At 40.2% G+C, this 18851-nt stretch overlaps 1 protein-coding gene across 1 annotated transcript in view; it reads right to left on the bottom strand.

The window, feature by feature from the left end:
• LOC126147521 (NPC intracellular cholesterol transporter 1 homolog 1b-like) overlaps positions 1–18851 on the bottom strand; it is a 141609-nt gene that overhangs the window by 52632 nt on the left and 70126 nt on the right. The window contains exons 15-16 of the mRNA XM_049915700.1: positions 15096–15223; positions 3595–3849 (exon numbers count right to left, since the gene is read on the bottom strand). Coding sequence (XP_049771657.1) covers positions 3595–3849; positions 15096–15223 — 383 coding nt within the window. The remainder of the gene's footprint in view (positions 1–3594; positions 3850–15095; positions 15224–18851) is intronic.

The raw sequence follows: 18851 nt of genomic DNA, 5'->3' as shown, positions 1-18851 counted from the left end.
GCAATTTACTCTGACGAGAAACTGATAGTTTCTGCGTCCTGGAACATCAGTGGCAAATGTTCACCCTGGTAGTTCAGACATATAAAGTTTGTCAGACAGTTTACAATGGATGTATGCTACACAAAAGGAACAGAAAACATTATCAATTACTTTTTGTGATTGTGTGATTTGGCAGATACCATGGGCTACAAATAATTCACCACCACTAACACTGCAAATGCACAAATACAGCACTTATTGACCAACCCTTCTATAAGGTCTGCAACTTGGGCAAAGTTGATATCATGATGTGATGTCTCCAAGTAGATGCTGAAGCCCTAAATATTACTGAAATTTTTAGTTCTACACATGCAACTACATTTAGAGGTACATTTTTTTTTATTTTTTTACCAGTTCTGAAACAGAAACTTGTCCATGGAATAGAAGGGTTGTCCAAAAGAAATGATTTTAAGCTAGATTTAAAACTTGATCTGCTACCTGCCAGACACTTTCTGTTGTTGGGCAAATGAACAAAGATTTTTGTTGCTGAATAATGTACTACTTTTTGACCAACAGATAGGAAAGGTCATTTTTTCCTCTAGTGTTGTACATATGAACATCACTGTTTTTTTTGCGAATTGAGATGGATTATTTATAATGAATTTCATTAACGAATATATGTACTCTGATTGTGCAGTTAAAAAAACCTCACTTCTTGAATAGGTGCCTACATGATGTCCTTGGGTGAACACCACTAATTATTCTCATTGCTCCCTTTTGTGCAATCAGTACTTTATGTCTAAGTGGTGAGGTACCCCAGAAAACTATTCCATAAGACATTTTTGAGTGGAAATATGCAAAGTATGGTAGGAGGCTGATCTGTTAATTACCAAGACTAGTGATTATACAAAGAGCGAAAGAAGCTGAACTTAATTGTTTTAGAAGCTCAGTAATATGCTTCTTCCAGTTCAAGTTGTCATGAATGTGAACACCCAAAAATTTGGAGAACTCTACCCTGTTAACTGAGCCCTGTTGATATACTACATCAATTGTCGATATGACTCTATTCGGTGTACAGAACTGGATGTAGTGAGATTTTTTTTTAAATTAAGGGAGAGTCCATTTTCTGAGAACTACTTAATAATTCTTTGAAAGACATCCTTAACAATATCTTCAGCTGCTTTTTTTGGAATGGAATTTATTATAACTCTCTTGTAATCTGCAAAAAGTACTAGTTCTGCTTGCTGAATCTTAAGTGAGAGGTCATTCACATGAATAAAGAAAAGCAGAGGACCCAATCAGCAATGCAAAGTGGGATGACATGTACATGCTGACATCAGGCAGTTTTAAAGCTCTCTAGTGTGACTCGCCCACAATCACATTGATCTCACAGAACCCCTTCCATCATCAGCAAACTGCAGATACTTTTTCATTGCAGTGGACAGAAACAGTTGACGGACAGAAGCTACACACATCGTGGACATTTCTGCTGAAACAGCAGCAAAGGCCTTCAACATCACCTGGATGTAACAGTTTGGTTGCCACTTTCACAGCACTACAGATCATGCCCGGCAATTCACATCCATTTTGTTACAAAATTCAGCTCCCATGTGCCACAATGAAAAACGGATGAAGGCTCTTCCCTTGGTCTTTTTAGGTCTTCACATAGCGTAAAAACCAGATATTGGAGGATTGTTAGCAGAACTGGTGTATGGGGAGCATTCCAGCAAAGCTTCTTTCACCTGCACTGGTGTCATCCCCATCAGAACTGCCACAGTTTGTGCAACAGCTCAGACAGATGCCCACCTGCTTAGCACCACAGAGAACACCCCATTTTTATCCATGCGGCTTTGCACATATCTCATCAAATCACCACTTCGACAACTATACGCTGGCCCTTTTCCAGTGCAGTGTTGTGATGGGGAGACCACAGTGTGGAGATCTTGCCAAATGGCAAAACCACAAATGTCTCCATGAAGCGAATCAAACCAGCATGGGTCCTGCCTACTGCAGCCAGCAACTGCACCAATGCCACATCCAGCAGTCAGTACAAGAGCCGGCTGCCAAATAAAGCTTAAATTTTCTTACATTCCAAGTGTGCCCCAGAATAATGGGGGGTTATGGGAATAATCAGTCTAGCAATTGATTGTACTGTGTGTTACCATTAGTGCAAAGTTTATCTCAAGAGTTACTCTCAGTGTTGTATTATTCTATGTTGTTTATAAACGTTTATTTACGTTTTTTGAAATGAAAGGTAATTCTGTACACTTAATTACAGTTCAGTGTATGTTACCCAGAGATATGTTTAACTGGGTGAGCACACAGCAGAGAAATATAATTGGATAGAATAATACCATGTTGTTTCTCTACCTGGGTGCCACCCTGGGGAGGACAAGGCTACCCTGTGTCCAGAAATAGTGCTACTATTTTTTTTATATTTCCACATTATTGACTTGAAAAATGAAGGCTGAAAAAAACATAACCAAAAAGAAGATTTTGGCCATGTTACTAAATGTATGAAAATATAAATTTAACAGAGGCCCAAGGAGTTTATGTAAGACCCCACCACTATCATTTAAATCTGGTTTGTAGCAATTTAGTAAGAGAATATGCTGAAAAAGCCATAAGAAATCTCTCTTCTTTAGAGCTATGATAGCAAGAGCACTCTTTTCTGTAGCCTTAGGATTGTTAATCAACAGCTGAGAGTTCACTGTGAAAATCTCTTATTGGTTACCACACTGATATTGATTCTTCATCTCAAATAAATGAATGTTCACATACATAGCAATAAACTTTTTTGATGCATCAAAAAACTTAGTACTATACCCATTTGCTATGCTGAAGTACTAAGAGACATATTTGCCACTTTGCTCTTTTATAAGTGCCTGGTAAGTGAAGAAGAGTAAATTGAGAAAAGTGTCCACATGCAGTAAGGGTAATATTGCATCTCCTTCAGCTTTTCAGTGATGCAACCCTACTTACAGGAACATCCACTTACAGGTACCCAAGGCATATTGGAGACCAGTAAATGGATGGCCATGTTGCACATTGACACACTGGTTTTATCTGTCAGGATGTTTCATAATGGCATGAGCTCTACTGCAGAAAGAAAGATTCGTTCTGTGAAGCTCTTTTCATTCCAGACCGTACAATCAGGTTCCCAGAAAGCTCTTCAATATGTTTCTGTTACTTAAAACAGTTGATATACTGTATTATACTGACATGTGGTTCTTTTGTGTCATTAATAAATAACAGTTTTGTTTTTGTATTCCTTAATAACATTGTATTTTAGTCTGTTGTTAAAGACTGTTTGCAAAACATTTACAAGTAAATCACTCTCAAAATCATACATTTATATTCATTTTATTATGTTTGTCTATTTTGGTTTATTGATTCCTATGTTTCTTTTACTTTTATATATGTTTTCATTAACCTACGAATTTTTTTGATATATCAATTGGCTAATGATGTACTTTTATTAATTTTTATTTTCTATGTTTCCCTGAACCTTTTACCATGGATATTTTTTTCAGACTGAATAAAGATGTTTCACAATATTAAGTGTAGAGCACTATAAGTGAGTGGATGAAGGAGGATGTAGCATAGCCTACTTACCTCAAAATATGATCGGACATATGAATCTGTTGGCACTGCAATTTCTTGGTCTAATCCAGCCTCAATGCGTGGTATTAGCACTAAACTTGAACACAGCCAGAATGAAAATAGGAGAACAACCACTATTTTTACAAAGCGATTGAGGAGAAATTTACTGTAATATGACTTGAATAACAGGTACAGAAAGTCTTCAGAAGGTGTATCATCAACTGCCTTTTCTGACTTAACACAGCAGCAAACATCATATCTGTTTTCCTGTAACATAAAACAACACATATGTGTTATATCCAGCAACAAAAGAGTGTAGTTAAATTTTAATATACTGTGCACATAATCATAACCTTGCAGTTAAAGTGAAAGTCAGGTAAAATGGCCACTTTCATTAGGATATTAGATAAGCACAGGAAAATAGCTAATGGTACATGTCTTAATGAAGATGATGACAGTAAATTTCTAAATGAGGAGTGTACGAAACATTGTATGTATTTATTTGTTGGTATTTCAGACAAATGCTGTGAAATGTATCGATTCATTCACATTCGTTACTCAAACATTTTCAGTCTGTTATTTTGTTGTGATTTCTTTGTGCTATAGTTCTTACACGTAATTTTATTCTATGTCAAATGACATAGTTGCTGCAGTGCATTTGTAGTTATGCACAGCAGACTGAATCTATTGTGATAATTGGCTAGGGATCAAGATATATGCAGTCTTTGTTTGGATAGATTGAAAGAAATTCACTGAAAGACATACAATGCCACATTGCCTTTTTAGAGAAGAGTGTATGTGTTAAATAGTTTTAACAAATGATTAATAGTAATCAGCCAACGATAGGTTCATAAATTTAGCCAATAATAAAAGTAAAGCTACATGGGCTGTAGTGAAACAAGAAACAGTAACTGTGAAGCAGAGAGGTACAAACACACAAATCAGGAACAAGGAAAACTTAGAAAGTAACCCAAAAGAATTAGCAAATTATGTGAATACCTACTTTAGGAGCATTGCAACGAACTTTTAGAAAATTTTTCTGAAAGGTGCTAATCAACCAATACAGAAGCATATAGCAAACTCAACGGTATTGCTTCCAACTACTGTGGAGGAAGTATGCAATGTTGTAAGGCAATAAAAGAACAAAAACTCAGCAGGTTTAGATGAAATCCCAATGTGTGTGCTGAAAAAATGCATAAATGCTATCAAAGCTCCACTAACAGAAATCATAAATGAATGCTTCAAAACTGGTTACTTCCCTGACTATCTGAAGCATGCCAAAATTTTACCAGTTCACAAGAAAGGTGATGTAGAAAATGTTGAGAACTACAGACCAATAGCCCTTTTCCAAAGTGATAGAAACAATAATGAAAAACAGGCTTTTGAGCTATCTAAGTAAATTCAACCTCCTCTGCAATGACCAGTATGGTTTCAGGCCTGGTAGAGGTACAGAATCTGCAATAGCACAATTTACAAAAACTGTTTTAGAAGCACTAGATGAGAACAGCTATGTAACTGGCTTTTTCCTAGACCTGTCTAAGGCATTTCATACAGTTGACCACCAGAAGCTATTGCATAAATTAGAGGCTCTAGGAGTAAGGGAAGTGGTTCTCAAATGGTTTCGTTCACATCTAGAAAACAGAAGAGTACAGTCAGTAGAGATCACACATGTCGCTAGTGGATCAAAGTACATTGAGAAACATATATCTGATCCACAATATATCAATATTGGGGTCCCTCAAGGAAGTGTACTAGGCCCTGTATTATTTATGGTGCGTATAAATGATTTCCTGCAACATATCAGCCATGGAGAGAAGATATTGTTTGCGGATAACAGCAACATAGTTATCACCAGTAAGACACCAGTACAAATGTTGGAAAATTCTACTGAAGTGCTGTTGGATGTTCACAAATTGCCTCAGGAAAACAAAGTAACTCAACGTAAAGAAAACAAATACAATATGCTTTAGAATGAACAGAAAACAGAGTCCCTTAAATTTAAAACTAGATGACATCTCCTTAAATGTTGTACTTACAACAAAATTCTTAGGGTTGCACATTGACAGCCAAATGAAGTGGAATGAACATGTTACGAAACACTCGAAAAAGATATCCACAACAGGTTAAGCACTTAAGAGTCCTTGTATCTGCATGCAGTAATGAATGCTTGAGAACTGTATACTTTAGTTATGTTCATTCAGTAATCAGTTATGGTATTATTTTCTGGGGAAACAGTGCTCAGAATTTACAAACAGTATTTAAAATGCAAAAGAGAGCAGTAAGAATTATAACAAAAAGCAGTAAGCAGGCCCACTGCAGAGAACTTCTCAAAATGTTAGAAATTCTAACTGTTCCTTGTGAATTTATATTCCAAACCATAGTGTACATCAAGAAAAATATAGAAAATTATAGCACAAATAGCAGTTTTCGTAACTATAGTACAAGAACAAGTCACTGTCTTCACCTAGACAGGAAGAATAAACATAAGATTCAAAATACACTCCTGGAAATTGAAATAAGAACACCGTGAATTCATTGTCCCAGGAAGGGGAAACTTTATTGACACATTCCTGGGGTCAGATACATCACATGATCACACTGACAGAACCACAGGCACATAGACACAGGCAACAGAGCATGCACAATGTCGGCACTAGTACAGTGTATATCCACCTTTCGCAGCAATGCAGGCTGCTATTCTCCCATGGAGACGATCGTAGAGATGCTGGATGTAGTCCTGTGGAACGGCTTGCCATGCCATTTCCACCTGGCACCTCAGTTGGACCAGCGTTCGTGCTGGACGTGCAGACCGCGTGAGACGACGCTTCATCCAGTCCCAAACATGCTCAATGGGGGACAGATCCGGAGATCTTGCTGGCCAGGGTAGTTGACTTACACCTTCTAGAGCACGTTGGGTGGCACGGGATACATGCGGACGTGCATTGTCCTGTTGGAACAGCAAGTTCCCTTGCCGGTCTAGGAATGGTAGAACGATGGGTTCGATGACGGTTTGGATGTACCGTGCACTATTCAGTGTCCCCTCGACGATCACCAGTGGTGTACGGCCAGTGTAGGAGATCGCTCCCCACACCATGATGCCGGGTGTTGGCCCTGTGTGCCTCGGTCGTATGCAGTCCTGATTGTGGCGCTCACCTGCATGGCACCAAACACGCATACGACCATCATTGGCACCAAGGCAGAAGCGACTCTCATCGCTGAAGACGACACGTCTCCATTCGTCCCTCCATTCACACCTGTCGCAACACCACTGGAGGCAGGCTGCACGATGTTGGGGCGTGAGCCAAAGACGGCCTAACGGTGTGCGGGACCGTAGCCCAGCTTCATGGAGACGGTTGCGAATGGTCCTCGCCGATACCCCAGGAGCAACAGTGTCCCTAATTTTCTGGGAAGTGGCGGTGTGGTCCCCTACGACACTGCGTAGGATCCTACGGTCTTGGCGTGCATCCGTGCATCGCTGCGGTCCGGTCCCAGGTCGACGGGCAAATGCACCTTCCGCCAACCACTGGCGACAACATCGATGTACTGTGGAGACCTCACGCCCCACGTGTTGAGCAATTCGGCGGTACGTCCACCCGGCCTCCCGCATGCCCACTATACGCCCTCGCTCAAAGTCCGTCAACTGCACATACGGTTCACGTCCACGCTGTCGCGGCATGCTACCAGTGTTAAAGACTGCGATGGAGCTCCGTATGCCATGGCAAACTGGCTGACACTGACGGCGGCGGTGCACAAATGCTGCGCAGCTAGCGCCATTCGACGGCCAACACCGCGGTTCCTGGTGTGTCCGCTGTGCCGTGCGTGTGATCATTGCTTGTACAGCCCTCTCGCAGTGTCCGGAGCAAGTATGGTGGGTCTGACACACCGGTGTCAATGTGTTCTTTTTTCCATTTCCAGGAGTGTAGCTTCTTGTATGAAGGTGTAAAACTGTATAATAAAAGAAGTAGGTAACATGTACCACTTGAGGAAAAATGTGAAATTGTTTTTGCAGGAACACTGCTTTTACACTATAAGTGAATTCCTTAGTACAAAATGATTGTAAATAGCTTTTGTTTCACAATATTTTGATAAGGAGCAAAAATAATTGTAAATAACTTACACGTCACAATGTTTAACTACATGTAACAATAAACTGTATACATATATGAATGTACGCAACTGAAAACATCCATACATTTTAAAATGTCCACGGATGGCTAAATAAATAAATGTAGGCCATATACTGTGTGGTTTTCATTTTGACATTTTACAGTGATTTTCATTTTTGTCTGTTTTTAGCCCTTCTATCTCCATGTCAATCCCACTCAGCCAATATATTATAAACATATTTGGATGCAAACAGAAGCAGCATCCTGTGAGAGTCCCTAAATAGTATTTTTCTCCACTCAATCATACTGAAAAATGGCATTCAGTATAATTGGAAATTGCAGAAATATTCATTTGATTTGGAAGGCACTTGATAATTTTGACTATGGTTTGTTTGACTGCATACAGATGACATCACAAATCATGCCTGCAACTTTGAGCCAACCAACAACCACAAGGTGTGTATAAATAATTTATTAACAATACAACAAAATATAGGTAGACCACAACCTTTTGTTCCATGTATTTTATGCGTGCTACCTTCAGCATTTAAAGGAGTGTATTCCATTCAACATTGTCAAAAACTTTCTCTAACTCCACATTTGCTCTAAACTTAGGTTTGCCTTTCTTCTAAGGTAAGATGTAGGGTGATTATTGCTCCAGACATTCCTACATTTCTCCAGATTCCTACACCAAACTGAATTTCCTCAAAGGTCATCTTCCACCAGTTTTTACATGCTTCTGTAAATAATTCATATCAGTATTTTGCAACTGTGACTTATTGAAAAGATGGATTAGTTGCATTCATACCAATCAGCACTTGTCTGATTTGGAATTGGAATTATTACATTATTCTTAAAGTCTGAAAGTTCTTTTGCCTGTCTCATATATCTTGCATACCAGAGGGAATATTTTTATCATGGCTGACTCTCCCAATGACCTGTCATTCTGAATGAATAGTACCTGCTCCAGGTGCCATGTTCCAGCTTAGGTCTTTTAGTGATGTGTCAGATTCTTCTGACAGTATTGTGTATTCCAACCAATCTACTATCTCTTCCTTTTTATAATACCATCTTTGAGTTTGTTGCCTTGTATAGCCCTTCTGCATATTACTTCCACCTTTTACCCTGTGTGTGCTTGATTAGTACTAGCTTCTCATCTGAGTTCTTAATATTCGTACAGGTGCTTCTCTGTTCTCCATAGGTATCTTTAATTTTGTATAGTCATGCCAGCTGCTTTAATCTTTGCATTTTTCCACTAGCCACTGCTGTGCTTTCTGCTTTGCTGTTTTGCACTTTTTGTCATCATGTTTTTCAGACATTTGTTTTCCCTTTGCTTGTTTTGTTTGCTGTAGTTTTATATTTCCTCATTTCATCACTGGAATTAAATATATTGTGTGCTCTCTAAGGATTTCTGCTGTATCTTGTCTTTTTGCTTATTTGATCCTTTGCTGCCTTTACTAATTCATCTATTAAAGCTACTTATTTATTTTCTATATTATTATTTTTTCCCATTTCAGTCCAGTGTTGCCTGCTGCTTCCTCTGAGATGCTCAACAGCCCATGGTTCCTTCAATTTATCCAGGTCGTATCTCCTTAACTTTCTACCTTTTCACAATTTGTTCAGTTTTAATTTGCAGTTAACAACCAATAAATTATGGTCAGAGTCCACATCTACCCTTGGAAATGTTTTTCCATTTGAAATCTCTTTTCAAACTCACTGTGTTACCATTACATGATCTACTTGAAAGCTTCTAGTGCCTCCAGAGCTCTTCCACAAATATAATGTTCCTTCGTGATTCTTAAACCAAGTTTCAGTGGTGATTATAGTATGCTCTGTGCAAAATTATACCATTTAGCTTCCCCAATGATTCCTTTTCCCCAGTCCATGTTCCTCTAGCATTTTTCCTTGTCTTCCTTTTCCTAGTGATTGTTCCAATCCTCCATCTGAATTAAACTTTCATCTCCCTTAATGATCTAAATAATCTTTTCTTATATCGTCATAGATTCTATCAATCTCTTCACTATTTGTGGAGCTAGTAGGCATATAAACTTTTATTATTGTTGAAGGTGCTGATCTTGTACCTTTTTGGCTATAATAATGCAGTCACTGTTCTGTTCACTGAAAATTACTCACATTTCTATTGTCTTGTTTGTTATTATGGTTACTCCTCATTATATTTTATTCAATTTTGTGTTGATAACTCTACACTGACTTGGCCACAAATCCAGTACTTCTTGCCTCTGAACTTCGCTAATTCTCACTACATCTAACTTTAAATTCTCTGGCCTACCTACCCGATTAAGGGATCTAAATATTTTTGGATTAAAGGAGACCACTCACCATAAAGCTGAAACACTGAGTTGTCAACAGACACACACAAAAGGAAAGAATGCTTGCTAGCTTTCAGAGTTATCCTTTCATGAAATAGAGTAAAATACACAGAAAACATGAACGCATTTGCACGCTCGCCCCCCCCCCTCCCCTCCGCGCGCGCGCGCACGCGCACACACACACACACACACACACACACACACACACACACACACACACACACACACACACACACCTATGCTCCTACATTGTACTGGCTGGAGTCCACCATGTAGGGGCATCGGTATATGTATGCACTATTGCCAAATAAGGCAGAAGGGATAGATGACATTCCATCAGAATTTCTAAAATCACTGGGGGAAGTGGCAACAAAACGACTATTCACATTGGTGTGTAGAATATATGAGTCTGGCGATATACCATCTGACTTTCAGAAAAGCATCAGAAGACGCAAGAGCTGATAAGTGCGAGAATTATTGCACAATCAGCTTAACAGCTCATGCATCGAAGCTGCTTACAAGAATAATATACAGAAAAATGGAAAAGAAAATTGAAAATACGCTAGGTGACGATCAGTTTGGCTTTAGGAAAAGTAAAGGGATGAGAGAGGCAATTCTGACATTATGGCTAATAATGGAAGCAAGGCTAAAGAAAAATCAAGACACTTTCATAGGATTTGTCGATCTGGAAAAAGCGTTCGACAATATAAAATTGTGCAAGCTGTTTGAGATTCTGAAAAAAGTAGTGGTAAGCTATAGGGAGAGACGGGTCATATACAATATGTACAACAACCAAGAGGGAATAATAAGAGTGGATGATCAAGAACGAAGTGCTCGTATTAAGAAGGGTGTAAGACAAGGCTGTAGCCTTTCGCCCCTACTCTTCAATCTGTACATCGAGGAAGCAATGATGGAAATAAAAGAAAGGTTCAGGAGTGGAATTAAAATACAAGGTGAAAGGATATCAATGATACGATTTGCTGATGACATTGCTATCCTGAGTGAAAGTGAAGAAGAATTAAATGATCTGCTGAACGGAATGAACAGTCTAATGAGTACACAGTATGGTTTGAGAGTAAATCGGAGAAAGACGAAGGTAATGAGAAGTAGTAGAAATGAGAACAGCGAGAAACTTAACATCAGGATTGATGGTCACGAAGTCAATGAAGTTAAGGAATTCTGCTACCTAGGCAGTAAAATAACCAATGACGGACGGAGCAAGGAGGACATCAAAAGCAGACTCGCTATGTCAAAAATGGCATTTCTGGCCAAGAGAAGTCTACTAATATCAAATACCGGCCTTAATTTGAGGAAGAAATTTCTGAGGATGTATATCTGGAGTACAGCATTGTATGGTAGTGAAACATGGACAGTGGGAAAACCGGAACAGAAGAGAATCGAAGCATTTGAGATGTGATGCTATAGACGAATGTTGAAAATTAGGTGGACTGATAAGGTAAGGAATGAGGAGGTTCTACGCAGAATTGGGGAGGAAAGGAATATGTGGAAAACACTGATAAGGAGAAGGGACAGGATGATAGGACATCTGCTAAGACGTGAGGGAATGACTTCCATGGTACTAGAGGGAGCTGTAGAGGGCAAAAACTGTAGAGGAAGACAGAGATTGGAATATGTCAAGCAAATAATTGAGGACGTAGGTTGAAAGTGCTACTCTGAGATGAAGAGGTTAGCACAGGAAAGGAATTCGTGGCGGGCCGCATCAAACCAGTCAATAGACTGATAAAAAAAAAAAAAAAAAAAAAAAAAAAAAAAAAAGAAGCCAGTTTTCAGGAAAAACTATTTGCCTGACCTCCCAACCATACCCCTCTTAAGTGGTCGAACCTGCAGTATCTGTACCACAGAGGCACACAAGCCATTCCACTGTGGCAAGGTCATTGATGAGGGGGACAACTTGAAAAAATATACTGTTATCATCAGAAGCCCCTAGCACCTTTACAGATGTGGTGGGGGTGTGTAGGGGTGACAATCAAACTATTAGTGTTGAATATACAATTTTCAGAGATGCTATGGTGATTATGACAGTCCCTGTGACAATTAACCACTAACGTTGTGGATAAAATAAATATGGTGTTGTTGGGAAGGTAGACATGTAAAGCATAACACTGGAATGCTTGGAGTAGTTTCAACCAAACTTGATACAAATATGATTTTCTGGTAGGAAAAAAATACTAGCAACTCCCTATTACTCTTAGAGATTTGAAGGAAGTAGGGAAGGAAAGGGAGTGATATGTTAACATTATTCTGGAGCACAAGAACAAATTTCACTTAATCTTAGTACATATATAGCTTACAACAGTTTTTCCCAACAGGGGTGGTACCATCAACAGGAGGGATTTGAAGGGATCTAAGTGAGTGTTCCTAGGGCATGGCAAATTTGGAGGGCACTGGGAATCAAATGACAAAGATTACAGTGGTTTACTATTGCACACAGAAGTTTTTGTCTGTCAAAGGATATCTGTGTAAGAAATTTTTATGACCTCTTTGACTCAGTTATGACATTTTTCAAAAACAAAGATGGGACTTTAAGAGGCAGCTTACTGATATTTCAGAATGATATAACTTATTTAACTGCATTGTACACTGAAGTGCCAAAGAAACTGGTATACACATGTGTATTCAAATACAGAGATATGTAAACATGCAGAATATGGTACTATGGATGGCAACGCCCAAGTAAGACAAGTGTCTGGCGCAATTGTTACTGCTGTTACAATGGCAGGTTATAAAGATTTAAGTGAGTTTGAATGTGGTTTTATAGTCAGCACAAGATCGATGGGATGCTGCATCACCGAGGTAGTGATGAAGTGGGGATTTTCCCATATGACTATTTCATGAGTGTACCGTGAATATCAGGAATCCAGTAAAATGTCAAATCTCCAACATCACTGTGGCCAGAAAAGGGTCCTTGAAGAATGGGACCAACAATGACTGAAGAGAATCATTCAACATGACAGAAGTGCAATCCTTCCACAGATTGCTGCAGATTTCAACCCTGGGCCATCAACAAGTGTTGGCGTGTGAACCATTCAACAAAACATCATCAATCTGGGCTTTTGGAACTGAAGGCCCACTTATTTACCCTTGATGACTGCACAGCACAAAGCTTTATACCTCACCTGGGCCCATCAGCACCAACATTGGACTGTTAATGACTGGAAACATGATGTCTGGTCAGACGAGTGTCGTTTCAAATTGTATTGAGTGGATGGAAGTGTAAGTGTATGGAGACAACCTCATGAATCCATGGGCCCTGCATGTCAGCAGACGACTACTGAAGCTCATGCAGGCTCTGTAATGGAGTGGGGAGTGTGCAGTTGGAGTGATATGGGACTCCTGATATGTCTAGATATGACTCTGACAGGTGACACATACATAAGCATCCTGTCTGATCACCTTCATCCATCCATGTCTATTTTGCATTCTGACAGACTTGGGCAATTCCAGCAGTAAAGTATAGCTCTATACATATTTGTCTAAATTAAGGCCTGGTTATATAGCTTAATCACATAGTACACTAGTTTGCAAACTAGGTAATTTATCCATATTTGGATTGAATATGTGTGGTGAATTAACAACTGCTAGCTTAGTACATCAACCAGCCTGCATGTGGTTTTTAGGAGGTTTTCTGCACTCATTTAAGCAAATTCTGCGCTGGTTCCCGGTTTCTGCCTCGTAAAATATGATGTTCATCAGAGACAAGAGTATAATCAGGAGTGCCCCAGGGAAGTGTGATAGGACCGCTGTTGTTCTCTATATGCATAAATAATTTGGCAGACAGGGTGGGCAGCAGTCTGTGATTGTTTGCTGACAATGTAATGGTGCACAGTAAGGTGTCAAAATTGAGGGACTATAGGAAGATACAAGATGAATTAGACACAATTTCCAGTTGGCGTGATGAATGGCAGCTAGCCTTAAATGTGGAAAAATGTAGGTTAATGCGGATCAGTAGGAACCACAAACCTGCAATGTTTGGATACAGTATTACTAGTGTCCAGCTTGACACAGACAGTTCTTTTAAATATCTGGGTGTAACTTGCAAAGCTATATGAGGTGAATGAGCATGTGAAAACTGTGGTAGGGAGTCTGTAAAAGAGACTGCATATAGGACACTGGTGTGACCTATTCTTGAGTGCTATCTGAGTATTTAGGGTCCATACTAGGTCACTCATGCCAACATACATCACGCACATCATGCATAAGGACCACAAAGATAGAATACAAGAAATTAGGGCTCATATGGAGGTGTACAGACATTCGTTTTCCCCTCGCTCTATTTGTGAGTGGAACAGGAGGGGAAATGACAAGTAGTGGTACAGGACACCCTCCGCCATGCACCTTATGGTGGCTTGCAGAGTATCTATATTGCAGATGTAGATACACAAATAGTTAAAATAGAATAACACACAGGACAAAATATACACAATTCACTGGCAGGTGGCACAAATGTCATCCTTGCCTTAGGTCAACTGACAACTATGGTGACAGGACATCCTGTCATAAAGTGGAAACAATAGCAAACTTGCCAAAATGAAAACAAACAGAAAACCCCATACAAGGCTGTCCATATCAGCCCCCTCCCCCCCTGCCCCCTCGAGCTCTCAAGGAAAGGAAAATCCAATCATATGTTTTATGTTTTTCTTTCAAAGAAATAGTTTAAAAGCTGATATTATGCAGTTTTTAAAAGGGTGAGAATCGGATTTTTTTATGGCTACTTACAAGTTGCCATTCACCTTCCAAAATATTAACAATATTTCAAACCCTACAGTTTCTCCCAACCCATATAGGTACCCTTGCCACCACATGTTTTGATAAGTGCTAGGAAAAAAAGAGATTTGTCTAAATTAGCTGCAAGTCCACGCAAATTCTCAAGAAGTTATAACCTTTCTAGAATAGTTCATTGGCAGAGGTATTAACTTATTTATTGCATGATTCAGTATTGAAACAATTTAGTGAAGTTTCTAAAGAAGCAAAAAGTTTTTCATGAGCTTAGCCACTGCTTATGTCAAGATTTTTTTCCAGAACATCATAAAATTTAAAGAAATGAAGGTTAACTTACTGACTGTCGTTTATCATCCAAAGTCATAATGCTTACAAAGCAGGTTATTTGGAAAATGAAATTTAGTATTGTAGCTACAGATGCATAAAGAGCAAACGTATTGACAGCAGGCATGTTTGACAGAGCACCTGAAAAAAAGATCATAATCACCATATAGATTAAGCAGCGAAACTTACTAAAATTGACAATAAAATCAAAAGTAGCCAGTTATACACTTTAAACACCAAGAACCAGTTTTGAGCCCTGTAAAAAATGATAATTGCTTTCCTCTGGTTTGCATTGAAAGAATAGTTGCGCTTGATACATTGCAGGGCTAAGTAGGAGTTGGATTGGAAGGAAGCAGAGAAAGAGATGGGTGGTGAGATGAATGCAGAAAAGAGGTGGGGGAGTGAGAAAGGTTAGATGTGAAACTGCCACAGTGCCTTTGTTGTATCTTACATTAGAGTTTGTCACCTACAATTTAAACACAGGCCAGATTTGTCCTTACTTAATGATTATTCTTAACACTCAATATTAGTTTCTAAACATACACCAGATTGTGTTACACTGATAAATGAAGCAGCTACTAGCCTGCAAATGACTCCTCAGTGAAGAAGGCTCACTGTCAACGGTGGTGGTGGACTCTTCTTTCAAAGCACAAAGTATAGATACGAGGGTTGGAACTTTAATAGTGGCAACTATTTATTTACAGCTTGTACAAAATAGATACGTGTGCTGCAAAATGATGGACATGTCCTGCTGAAAGTGTCATCACTTTTGTCTCTATGCTGTTCATTTTTGGAACACAACCTATGATAAGCTTAGAGACAGAAGTGATGACACTTTCTGCAGGACCTGACCATCATTTTGCAGGACAATGCTCAAGCATGTACAGTGCAAGTTGTTACTGATTTGTTTGACTGATGGGGCTGCTAAGTGCTATACCACCTACTACACTCCCCTGACTTAAGACCTTGTGAGTTCTACTTGATTTCTAAACCAGAGAAAACACTTCACGGCATTTGCTTCAGAAATGGTACCAATTTATTGGGCAATAGACCGCTCCATCAAACTGTCAACACAACTGTCACTGCTAAGAGTATCCTACAACTTCCACATCACTGGCAATGGGTTACACACAATGCTGGTGACTACTTTTAAGGTCAGTAAAACTTTGAAGCACGTATCTATTTTGTAGGAGCTGTAAATAAATAGTTGCCACTATTTAAGTTCCAACCCTTGTATAAGGGCTGTACTTTGTGATGACAGTAGGAACCTGCTTCTTTCTCATTCCAGCTCTCTTTGTGGCAGTCTATGTATGCAGAGGCAGTTGCTTTGTCTACTCCCTGTATCCAAATTTAATGCTGGTAAAGGAAATTTGTGCACATAATGCCACATCCTCTTCCAGGTCTTACATTCGGTAGTTATTTGAGGCATAATTATTTTAACATCATACAATATGAGAATGAAGCTTTCACTTGCAACAGAGTGTGCACTATTTTGAAATTATGCACCAGCCTAGGGCTCAAACCTGGAACCTTGCTTTTCATTGTTCTACTTTTGGACAGCTATCTTCTTCTGCAGACTTTCTGCACATAATTGCTTTCTCATCTAGTTTCAATCACTTCTACAGGAACAGTTTCTTCTCCTGGCAATTCTCCTTTTTTGTACCTTGAATGGCACTGTACGTCTCATTTGTGATTACTTCCAGGATGTAATTGTTTTTGTTAGTAACTATAGGTGTTTGTGATTCATCTCTAAAAATTCACAAACATTTAAAGAACTCTTATTCAATTTAGTTACTGTGCATTGTAATAGAATCTGAAGTCTACCCAACATAAGATATCGTTTTATGTCATCATACCCTTATTGTTTTCTGTAGTTTCTCTAATCAAACTTCCATCATATCTTCTCAGATTCTCTCAAAGACATTTATAAATAGTCCTGTACAATTCAGCATATTCTATCATATTCCAGTTATCACTTACTCAAAACTCTCTTTAATAGGTGCCTTGTTCCATTTGAGAATTTTTTCATTTTGTGTTCTTCATACCTATATTTTTGGTTGCCTACTTAAATACCATTTTTAAATAATTACCCCTTTCTTCCATGTCAGTCAAAGTGTTTAATATGCCCAACACATTGTTGAGTTTGATATGATACACCACCTCATTTTAAATTAATTATTAATCTACATTTCTGGTTTTGTGACATCAGTTAGATTTTCTTTAGTGTTTGTGTCTGTTTTTTACCTATTACCTCTATAGTCTATGATCATCTGAAATTCTAAAGTGTTTTGTGACCATCACAGTCAATATACACTCCTGGAAATTGAAATAAGAACACCGTGAATTCATTGTCCCAGGAAGGGGAAACTTTATTGACACATTCCTGGGGTCAGATACATCACATGATCACACTGACAGAACCACAGGCACATAGACACAGGCAACAGAGCATGCACAATGTCGGCACTAGTACAGTGTATATCCACCTTTCGCAGCAATGCAGGCTGCTATTCTCCCATGGAGACGATCGTAGAGATGCTGAATGTAGTCCTGTGGAACGGCTTGCCATGCCATTTCCACCTGGCGCCTCAGTTGGACCAGCGTTCGTGCTGGACGTGCAGACCGCGTGAGACGATGCTTCATCCAGTCCCAAACATGCTCAATGGGGGACAGATCCGGAGATCTTGCTGGCCAGGGTAGTTGACTTACACCTTCTAGAGCACGTTGGGTGGCACGGGATACATGCGGACGTGCATTGTCCTGTTGGAACAGCAAGTTCCCTTGCCGGTCTAGGAATGGTAGAACGATGGGTTTGATGACGGTTTGGATGTACCGTGCACTATTCAGTGTCCCCTCGACGATCATCAGTGGTGTACGGCCAGTGTAGGAGATCGCTCCCCACACCATGATGCCGGGTGTTGGCCCTGTGTGCCTCGGTCGTATGCAGTCCTGATTGTGGCACTCACCTGCACAGCGCCAAACACGCATACGACCATCATTGGCACCAAGGCAGAAGCGACTCTCATCGCTGAAGACGACACGTCTCCATTCGTCCCTCCATTCACACCTGTCGCGACACCACTGGAGGCGGGCTGCACGATGTTGGGGCGTGAGCGGAAGACGGCCTAACGGTGTGCGGGACCGTAGCCCAGCTTCATGGAGACGGTTGTGAATGGTCCTCGCCGATACCCCAGGAGCAACAGTGTCCCTAATTTGCTGGGAAGTGGCGGTGTGGTCCCCTACGGCACTGCGTAGGATCCTACGGTCTTGGCGTGCATCCGTGCGTCGCTGCGGTCCGGTCCCAGGTCGACGGGCATGTGCACCTTCCGCCGACCACTGGCGACAACATCGATGTACTGTGGAGACCTCACGCCCCACGTGTTGAGCAATTCGGTGGTACGTCCACCCGGCCACCCTCATGCCCACTATACGCCCTCGCTCAAAGTCCGTCAACTGCACATACGGTTCACGTCCACGCTGTCGCGGCATGCTACCAGTGTTAAAGACTGCGATGGAGCTCCGTATGCCATGGCAAACTGGCTGACACTGACGGCGGCGGTGCACAAATGCTGCGCAGCTAGCGCCATTCGACGGCCAACTCCGCGGTTCCTGGTGTGTCCGCTGTGCCGTGCGTGTGATCATTGCTTGTACAGCCCTCTCGCAGTGTCCTGAGCAAGTATGGTGGGTCTGACACACCGGTATCAATGTGTTCTTTTTTCCATTTCCAGGAGTGTATTTCCTTATTTTTGATGAGATACAGCCAGCTGTA

This window comes from Schistocerca cancellata, chromosome 2 (genome assembly GCF_023864275.1).
Source record: "Schistocerca cancellata isolate TAMUIC-IGC-003103 chromosome 2, iqSchCanc2.1, whole genome shotgun sequence".
Classification (NCBI taxonomy): domain Eukaryota; kingdom Metazoa; phylum Arthropoda; class Insecta; order Orthoptera; family Acrididae; genus Schistocerca; species Schistocerca cancellata.
This window is presented reverse-complemented; position numbering and strand designations above follow the sequence as displayed.